This window comes from Mytilus trossulus, chromosome 5, assembly GCF_036588685.1.
Source record: "Mytilus trossulus isolate FHL-02 chromosome 5, PNRI_Mtr1.1.1.hap1, whole genome shotgun sequence".
In the NCBI taxonomy this organism is placed as follows: domain Eukaryota; kingdom Metazoa; phylum Mollusca; class Bivalvia; order Mytilida; family Mytilidae; genus Mytilus; species Mytilus trossulus.
In genome coordinates this window covers 15741764-15752640 of record NC_086377.1, presented here as the reverse complement: position 1 = coordinate 15752640, position 10877 = coordinate 15741764, and the positions used below count along the sequence as shown (strand labels likewise).

The window sequence follows — 10877 nt, the reverse complement described above, 5'->3', positions numbered from 1 at the left end:
TTTTATTTACATGTGAGAAGTAGGGTAGAAAAGAAAGCGTCAAACGCAGTGCTAGTTTGAAATGAAAAAAAAATGTCATGCATGGGTTCAAAGATACCCGGGTGTAAATTTTAAATTTTATGGACATACAACATGTACAATATAATGAATTAAAATGCATTTAACTAAAGTTTTAATTCGATAATAATGAGGACATAAAACATGACTTTTTTTTATTACAGGCGACTGATGAAGCTGTTGCATTATTTTGATTCTGATCGTTCAGCTGTCGAGATTTGTAAAACGGGCATGCAAATACTATGGCTTACAATAACCCTATCGGAACATTTGTAAACGAGACTTCGTTTCCTATTTATTGTATGCAACTTTGTTTCTCACATTCCCGTGTTTGCGCAAATATGTTGTCATAGGACGAAACGAATATGATTGATAGATATAAGAAAAACAACGTTTAGATATAAAAAAAAATCGAAACATCGAGACCTGTCAAGATTTAAATCGTCCTCAGCAATAAACGTTGGAATTTAATGCAAAAAAAATTGTCATTAACTTCAACTGTTTCCAAATATTGATAAAGAGGAAAACAAACAGCAAACAAAAATCGCCGATTAAGAAGCAATGACACAGTTCTGCACTCAGGAAAACACGTACGTAAACTCGTTGATGGATAAAAAAAAAATCATGAGAAATCAACTTGATTCATCGCTTGTCATTATTATATAATTATTCAAATAACCATAGGCACACAAGATAATTTGTTGAGAAATCAGTCAATGTACTAGTAACCGGAAGCATGATACCATATAGTTGGATGCAAGTGTTTTCAGGAATAAATCTTACATAAAATGATGGACCATCTCAGCTCTTCAACTTTTAACATGTTTGGCTTTATAAATATTTTGATATGAGCGTCACTGATGAGCCTTATGTAGACGAAACGCGCGTTTGGCGTACTAAATTATAATCCTGATACCTTTGATAACTATCAGTATCATCTGCAAGCTCGTGACTACCGAATAAGTACGGAAATGTATATCCCATTTGATTTTGAATATGTTATAGTACTGCAGAGGTGAGGGTTTTCGACTCGTTCGAATGGTACTGGAATAATCGTGTATGTGAAATTCAAGGTATAAATCTTGAAATCAATCAGATGCGAATCCGTGTCGATTATTTTTCAATTTATATAGGATATATAATTAATGTAGTCTAATCAGAAACGTTCTGGATGAGAAGATCTTTATTTTATGTGAATGGCATAACTCATATGAAAACAATTAGAGTTCGACAAAGCATGAAACATGTAAGATGGTTTAACACATATAACCGACCTATGATTGTTCAGAAAAAAAAATCTATTACAACAGTATATTTTATCACTTTGATATCTCAATGTGGAGTCAGTCAAAACATAGGAATAATATTTTATTCTTTATTGCAATTTACACTCATACGGGTAAAGCAAACAACATTACTATAAAGATAATTTAAGGTGGTATGGGTGTCTTTCGCCTCCTTGGATTGTTTAAAAAAAACAGAAAGTCTTAAGGTCCTGACTGTAAATCAAATTAGCAAAATTTGATTCAGGTATACAGATAACAATTATGAATTTGCATTTAAAAGAACAAATTTATAATATTATGAATTATAAATATAAATATTGTACAATTTATTTTCGCTAGATTTTTAATGTTTTCAAATTGATATTTTAAGGGGAAGTAACTCTAAAATAGTGCATTTTCTGAAGGAATCAACATGGATTTATCGCTATTTTGAATTTTAGCCGGGAAAACGCACGGTGACCCTATCTTTTCTATTGATATTCTCAAAGCATTTACTAAGAGCTATATTCTCGCATTTTTTTCACAATTCTATCATTTAATTTAGATTATAATCACATAGTGATGCTTTTTCCTGTATAATCCATTAAAAATGTTTCTTTTTGTCACAACCTGTATCTTGAGAAAATACGTGGTGACCTATCACTTTTATTAATTTTTTTTTGAACATATATCAATAATAACTATATTTTGGCAAATTTGAACAAATTGTATGATCTTTATTTTAGACACCCATACCAACTTAAAACACAAATTAAAAATTACTTCTGTCCAGTGTCTAAATACATGATTCATGGTTGTTTATCTTCAATTTGTATAACTGGGGTTGTTGTTAAGAATGTGTTTACCCATGCAACTTCTAGCAGTTGAGCTCAGTTAAAATCTAGAAAAAAATATATTCATCTATTTTACAAAAATACCAATCTTTGGTCTGTTGTTGTATTTATAATCAACAATTGGAACTGAGAATAGTGCAATGTATTGTGCACATAAAAAAGGTACATGTTTGCAGAATGTCTCAAAGCATCTTTTTTACGTGTAAGGGAAAATTCCAAACACTACATGGACAAAAGAATAAAACAAAAGGTCAGTTTATAAGTTACGTAAGTCGGAACCTGATGATTATATTCATCTACATCATAAGCGTTATAGAATACGTCGTCTGTTTTAACTGTAATTGAAATCAAATAATATGTCAGGTAGAAGTTGTGGTCAAAATATTAACTGACCTGATGATGCCGTCACAAAATGCATTATATTCTTTGATGGAGAGGGATAAAACAAATGGGTGCCAATGACGTTAACATCAAAATTCTAAAAAAATTCTGTACTGCAATATAGAACAGTTAAATATGCCAATGATATTTGAACAGACAATGGTAGGTTTAGGAAAGAAAACTCGATGTCTGCGTCTTATACCACTAACAATGAGACAAACAAAAATACAAACTGAAATAAAATATACAATACAGTTTGCTACATACATTAACATTGTAATATATTAGATAAAAATATTGCACTTTTGTTTTAAGTAAATCAAATCACTTTTTATATTCTGAATTTCCCATCTTGACTTAAAATCAAAATTACTAAAAGTGTTTTAGTGTAGTACATTTTGCTTAAGTGGATACGGTTCTTTATTCACAACAGAAGAATTGAACATCATTAAGTGCAGTATCATCTCCATATCATTGGGTAGCATGTATTTTTGTTTTAACACCACATATGGCACTTTTTGCTGGACAAGCGTCACTCCATTCACCATAGGAGCCATGTGTTGCATGCCCAGGAGAAACGCTCAGTTCAAAATCTAAATATTCATCTTTGAAATATCTGCATCTGAATTTAACGTAGTTGGCACCTGTATTGTCGTAAGTCTACAAAACAATAAAAAAACGCATATTGAGTTTTTTTCACTAAACAAACATTTATGCATTTGGTGTGGAACTTATGTAATTAACCGCGACTTAAAAGGTGGCTTAGGTGGCAGTGTCATCCAAGATGATATAGTGTCGGACAAATTTTAAAATACTGTATACATCAGAGCCTGACATACAGTTTTGATTTTTTTAATTAGGTAAATTACTGAATATATGATCAGCGTTAAAATACTATGAACCTTAATTGAAAATGCAAGTCTCTAAGGTGTTTTTTACATGAAACTACAAATCTATTTTAAGCAGTATAGATATATCTTTAAAATGTATCATATATTTTGACAATTTGTAGGAAATCAAATTCACACTAATTTGTTTTTGTGTCCAATAATTTCAAACTTAATGCAGTATTGTACACAAACAAAACTTCATATAAAAAAGGTCAAATCTAATTAAACTTTTTTCAAAGTCGTTATAATAGGGAATAAACTTAACAACATCATTATATATCATAAAACATGAACACTTTTAAATTAAAAAAATGTGGTATGATTTTCGTCAGACAAATATCTTTCAGAGACCAAATGACATCACATCACATACATTGTTTTTTTTGTTTTCAAATGCCAGTTCAATGCCTATTTTGTAATTGACTTTAATCAAACTTACAAAGGAGATTCGAACAACTAAACATGTAGATTTTGGTTTTTTTTTTGCATACATTTTATATATATCCGTCATAAGGAAATTTGTTAAGTTTTGCAATGGCTCAAAACGAGTTAATATTTGTTACATCTTTGGATCTAATTAACTTACGTTGTATTGATCTACTTGAAGAGAAAATGCAGTAAGAAATGTCGTTGCTGGACAAAGTGCTTCAACTCTCCATGTTCCCCATTGCTGCTGACCAGAACTGGCCGTATCGCCACAACGTTCCCCACTTCTACTTCCACATATAATTTCTATGGCATTCAATTCTGTCCTATCTGCATGTTGTCCTTCGATCTGTCAGTGAAATGCATATAGTATATTAAAAAACAACTTCGTACTTTGTTTTGCCTTTTACATTTTAGATACGTGCGTTACTGATGAGTCTTTTGTAGATAAAAACGAGCGTCTGTGTGAATATATAAAATTTAAATCACGGTATATATAATGGGTGTATTAACAAAGATGTAGTCTGTTTATACTGTGTTACACTGTTCATTTAGGGGTCTCTAATATCTTTCTGTTTGGTGCGAGACAAGACTCATAGATGTAGATCGATTTGTGAACTATAATTATTACTTTTTGTACACTGTGAATTTGATGGAGAGTTTTCACATATTTCCTTATTTTTAAAATATTTTTATGATCTTCTGATACTACTTACTGATTAATATTCATAGCTTAGGAAACTTGTGATTAATTGCTGTTTAAAAATGTATGTCACTTTATGGTGTAGCGTTTACTTATTTGATTACAAAGATCAAACACGTTTAAGTTTGCTCAAGTTTCGATTTAGTTTTAAAAGAAACAACTGAAAGCAGCTACATTATGAATTTAAACGCATGAATTCAAATTTTAATAATGAATAACATATTCATATTTATTACTTCTGTGATTCATCATATACATTTTATCATTATGAAATACAGTAATTATTGTGAATTGTTACATGCACTCTTAATTGTTGTGTTAATAAGAAAACGAAATTATAATTGTTTTGAACAAAAATCCTTAAAAGAATTTAGAACTTATATAAAACAGACATATCGATTCAAAAGAATAAAACAATAATAAATGTGTTTCTATTGTGTTCCATATAAACAAAGACATTAATTATAAATGTTCTGTTCTATTATGGGCAATAATTATTAAATAGAAGGACGTACACAACAAGCACGGATAGACGTTATGCTGCATCGACATACATTGCAATACAAATATGTTTACAAAGAGTGACAATTACTAATAAAACAAAAATAAACCGGATATAATCAAAAGAACATACTTATCTCGTTGGCAAAACTCAAAGTTTATGAATGTAAAAATTTTCAAAAGCTTTCAACACTACAAAATTTATGTGAATTATGTCGGTCGAGAAATTAAAATCTCATACCTTTTTGGCATGTAATTCCCTAATACGGCAAATCCGTTTCTGTTGAATATTCATGTGTACAACTTACAACTTAAGGCCGAATCATGTGCTGTAAAAACACTATCAACACGACTGGTACCACTTGTTAATTAAACATCTTAACTTCCCAAGCTCATGAGTTGGACAGTGTGTCTTTTTTTTATATATTTCATGTCTGCCATTCTGTAGTTTGTTTGTAGTGTATTGTTGACTTTTTTCTTCTTTTCGTCGTTTTTTTATTCTGTCTTATTATTGTGAATGGGGGAACGATTGCATTGTCAGTTACCCTTCGGTTTACCTCCGGTTGGATTCTTAAATGTTACATTAATATTTTCCATAATTTTTAACGGTCAGACATTTGTCAGATACAGCATTACGTTACTGACTATCTTATGTATCCCGAGACACATATGGTTTACTGTATGCATTCAGATTTATCATTGATTTCCCCGCTGTATTATAAATCCATTTGTGGCCTTGTGCTGTTTTTCCGCACTTTGGTCATGTTGCTTTCTCTTTGACTCATTCCCTATTTCCATTCTCAATTTTATTTCTGATGTATGCTATACTGACAGGACACTTTATCAAATACATGATTCGAATGGTTTTGGAATGCCTAACGTCCAATGGTTAATCTTATAAGTATATTAAAGACGAAATTAGAAAACAAATGAATAATTAATGTGTAAGTTGTGTAAGTTACAACGACGGGGATAAAAGGATTAAAATTGTTAAGATAAAATCAAATAAGATAAACTGTGCTGCGAGGACTGGAAGATAAACGGTAAACTGGTAGGTGCAATAGAAAAACATAAATCATCAATAGATAAAACAAATTATCAACTGTCAGAAGAATCAACGATCAACTCTGCATTATGTAGCTGCAATATGTATATCACCATGACTTGACACAAGTAATAAATAAGCTCATCATAGATATCAGGACTAAATTTAGTATGCCAGACGCGCGTTTCGTCTACATCAAAAAGACTCAAAAGTGACGCTCGAATTCAAACAGGTCAAGACCAAATAAAGAACGAACTAAAAATAATCTTGGAATGCTTTAATAAATATTTAAAACAGAGCATATTGTAGGATATATATACAACGCTCCCCAAAAGACATATTGACATAGAAGTAAGTAACAATAGAATATCCTAGGGAAAATAATACAAGTTGATTAACAGCTTTTTTTTCAAGATACATGGTTTTAAACCAGATGTATTTGTAATTATATATGGGTTTTTTTCCTAACAATTCAAGTACAATTACAAAACGCATTTGAATCAATTATCAAATAACCATCATAGAAAATGTTTCCTCAATGCTCACATTATGAAATATTATTGTTACACAGTTGTATAACAAATTCTAAAATGCATATTTAGATTTGGTACACTTATCATAACAATGCTGTCGGTGGATGACCTAATGGCTTTCTCAGTGTTTCTACTGCTGCCGTCCAGAACAGTTCTTCACCTACACCAATTGGATATTTCAGACTTGATGCACTGTCTAGAAGGGCTCTGAGTTGATTCGTCATATGCTTAGAGTCGATATTTTTTAGCATAATCAATAAGAATACATCCCTTCCTTGTCTACGCCTGCGCTCTTGGACGACATCAACCTCCCATTGACATCATTCACTCTTCGCAAAATCATTTGATAAAATAACAACCACTTTCCATGATTTCTCGAGATAGTTATTGATGTTTGCAGTAATTGATTCCCCGATTTCAAAATCTCTATGATGAATGCAAAGTTTCATTCCTTCATCTTGTTCTAGTTTCTTTAGAAACTTTTGGTGAACCCATTGGCGATCTGCATCACAATATACAACAAATGCATGATATTCGAAATCATCTGCATCCTGCAAGGGGAGATAACCTTTTCTTCTGTTGTAATTGATTCTCCATAGGTATAAATAGTTTTTAATGTTTGTTTGACACTTCATTAGTATCGAAAATATCACAGCTAATACCGCAGCAGACAATAACAAGATAATTACCGTGGTATACATAGGATTCCATGGGGGACACTCCTTAGACGAGTTAACATACTTTTGAAGTAACGTTCCATCAAGCGCTGGTGGTGACCTACATTTATATAGCGTTGGATAACTAAGAAGCTTTACTTTAGTTGATTTAACCCATTCTGTAAACCATAGTTGATCACACGTGCATACAAACGAATTATAGCTCAAATCCAGGACTTTTAATGACTTGAGTACGTCTGCAGGGAAAGTTTTTTTGTTTATAATTTTGAGGAAATTATCTTTCAGGTTGAGGTTTCTAAGAGACGTCATATTCCGAAATATTTCACTACCGTCATTCCAATCTGACAGTCTGTTTGAGCTTAGGGTCAAATTCTCGAGTGATTTTAAGTACGGGAAGACATTTTTTGGAAGAATAAAAAGACTTGTTGAGGATATTATTAAATTTTTCAGGCTTACCAAAGGTGAAAATATTTGTTGCATCTTTGTTTCATTCTTAGGCAAAAAATTATGGTCTAAGTTTAGAAAACTTAGATTTGGTGACATTGAAAAAATAGTCTGTGGATTAAACTCCTCTCGATCAAAATGGAAATTTGCAACGTCCATAAGCAGACGTGAAAGAGATGAACTATTGAACGCATAATCGTCTATTTTTTGCAAAGGAAATCCTATCTTCGAGAGTTGTAAAGAATACAAAACTGGGAGGGATGCAAATATATTTGACCGAATTCTCTTCATTGGTATTCTATTGAGTAAAAGCTTTTTCAAATTTGGCAAACATTGAAAAGCTTTTATTCTTATGTCCCCAATGTTATTATCGCTTAAATCTAACGTTTCTAATTTGTTTACTAAACTGCTACCTCGTCTATCCTTTGTACACAATTCCGGAACCTTTGGGAGAAGATTCTCATTCAAACGCAAATCTACTAAATCCTTTGAAATGCCTTTTAAATCAATATGTTCAATCTCATTTTTATTCATATACAGCTTTTGCAACTTTTTTAATGGTGAAAATATCGCACTCTGTAGTTCGGACAAACTATTACCATACATTCCAATAGTTCGTATTTCACTGTATGCAAAACGTGTAAACATATCGACTGGAAGGAAAAGCCAGTTATTATTTTTAAAATATAAAGATCGGAGATTTCTTGTTTTCATTTTCCCAACGGATACCTTAATTACATTCACTGCTAGATTTGTTTCTTGAGCAATACTCAAACTATCCAGATATTTTAAATTGACAAATGCATCTTCATTAATAAACGTAATAAGATTGTTATCTAATGTTAATTCTTTCAGTCTAATATAGGTCAAATTCTTGAATCCATTTTTATCAATATTCGTCAAATTTGTTCCACTCATAATAACAGAAAGTATCAATTCTGGAAATTGTGGGATGTAATGCAAATCCCGTCCCCTACATACAGCTTGACGTTTCTTTGAACGCGTAATTGTGCATTTACAATTCTTGTGGCATTCCTTTTGCATTACAAGCCCTTTGCCTATATTTAGAATACACACCGTCAACACAAAAATGATGTATATTCTCATTTCAAGAATTATCTGAAATAAAGATCAACCAAATAAATTAAATGTCATTTCACCAGATTGAAAGTTAAAGAAGCACTCACCGTCAAATGTATGTTCACCGATTTGATTAAATGCTCTTATTAGATTTATAACCATGTAAGACATTTATCTAAATTCCAAAAGTCTAAAACAAACGATTTCCAGGGCAAGGGTACGATACTATTACCTTAATTTTGTGTAAATTTTACTCTAGAAGCCATCTTATCAACTATCGAGAATAGATTACGCCGACACCAGCCGACGGTCTTATCACACGATATAAACACAAACATAAATACATATAGATAGTAAATGAAACTCGTACATATGGATCTGTCTATGTCAGTTTTATTTAATTTTTAAGCTTAAAAAACAACTGATTTTTTGGTTTTAACTGCATATGAATTTTGTTTTGTAGATTGAATCATTCAATCAAATGATTTACTTTTGTTTAACGTTGATTAGGTGACATTTTTTCTTTTAAAAGTCTAACACGTCTATCATGCATATTCCAATTCTACTTAAGAGGTAAAATTTAAGTTAACATGCATACGTATCTTCGATGTCTCTTATGGACAGATTTGAACCATACTCTATGGCTGTTATTAGGGAATTATTATTTCACTTTCATTCATGATTGAACAAAACAAACAAATCGTAATTTGAATTTTATTTTGTATGTATTTCGTAGCTAGTGACCATTTAAAGAAGCTTATATATGAGAAGATGAAGGCATCAACGAGCTGGGAATCACAGCACAACAAAACTAAAGCAAACATCTTAATTAAAATTCAAAAACTTTAAAGCGTATTTTATTAGTGTTTGTTATTTCATTGCATTCGTCATACGACTTTTGACGATAAAAGGTGTGCATATATCGCAATGTATTACTTTGTGTTCATGGTGCAGGTGTTAATTGATGTGAGATCTGGACTTAATACGTGTTTACAGTTATATTTTAACACTTTTTACCTTTACATTTCTATTTTACCTAATTTTTCCTTCATTGAGAAAGTTTACACCGTAAACAGTTTGTTCTATCAACTACACAAACCTTTTATTCGGCATCTTTCTACATAAACCTTCATTTACACAAATGTTTTTGTTGTCGTCCTTGTTGGATTTGTTTGTTTGTTTGTTTATTTGAATTTTTTAGTCAGTTGCATTGCATGTTTGTGTTATATGTGTTTTGGTTTTTAGATCCCACTTGTTGTCATGTTAACCTACCATGTATGTTTGTGTTGCTCTGTACCGAGTCAGGAATCTGACAGTTGTTTTAAACGCATTCAATTGGTGTATAGCGTTTAACATTTTGCATATTATATACTTTTGGGTATATTTTTTTTATATTTTTTATGCTCTCCTATTTGTAAACACGTTACTGGTGAATACTATGCTCAGTATTTCATCTCAAATGCGGTTTGTGTCTATTTCATTTCACAAAAGAGATTTGTTTTCCCTATTTTACAAAAAAAAACTGTTTGCCTTGGATAAGAAAGTCAGCCTAATACAACAATTTATCATTCCAATGCCCGTTTGACTTGTTGAAATCGATACCATTTACAAATTGGTGTTTGCAAATAATATTCAACTTTACTGGTGTACCCTTATTTTGACTATTTCATTTATTGTGGTCGTTTATTTAACGCATCAATGTAAATATTACAGAATTTGATGAGACTGTCATTAAAGTGAGAGGGTAAGCGCTATAGAACCAGGTTTAATCCACCATTTTCTACATTTGAAAATGCCTGTACCAAGTCAGGAATATGACAGTTCTAGTCCATTCGTTTTTGATGCGTTTTGTTATTTGATTTTGCCATGTGATGATGGATTTCCGAATTGATTTTCCTCTAAGTTCAGTATTTTTCTGATTTTGCTTTTTACACTGCAGCATTTGAAATGAAATACCACTTTTTAAAATTTAGTGAAAAGAAAGCATGCACAGAACCAGAAATTGTTTCAAAGAGTCCATA

At 31.4% G+C, this 10877-nt stretch overlaps 1 protein-coding gene and 1 pseudogene across 1 annotated transcript; both read right to left on the bottom strand.

Annotated features, from left to right (window-relative positions):
- Positions 1 to 3028: 3028 nt before the first annotated feature.
- On the bottom strand, positions 3029 to 5372 carry LOC134717651 (vitelline membrane outer layer protein 1 homolog). The gene is made up of 3 exons (XM_063580147.1): positions 5319 to 5372; positions 4034 to 4222; positions 3029 to 3217 (listed from the first exon to the last, which is right to left on the bottom strand). The coding sequence occupies exons 1-3, from the start codon at positions 5370 to 5372 to the stop codon at positions 3029 to 3031; spliced, it is 432 nt and encodes a 143-aa protein (XP_063436217.1).
- Positions 5373 to 6384: 1012 nt separating this feature from the next.
- LOC134718583 (toll-like receptor 3) lies at positions 6385 to 8879 on the bottom strand (annotated as a pseudogene).
- Between the last annotated feature and the right edge of the window lie 1998 nt (positions 8880 to 10877).

Coding starts and splice junctions, on each gene's coding strand:
- LOC134717651 (XM_063580147.1), bottom strand. CDS start 5,372: ATGAATATTCAACAGAAACGGATTTGCCGTATTAGGGAATTACATGCC. Junction 4,223..5,318: donor GGGAATTACATGCCAAAAAG/GTATGAGATTTT, acceptor TTTCACTGACAG/ATCGAAGGACAACATGCAGA. Junction 3,218..4,033: donor TTCAAGTAGATCAATACAAC/GTAAGTTAATTA, acceptor ATTGTTTTGTAG/ACTTACGACAATACAGGTGC.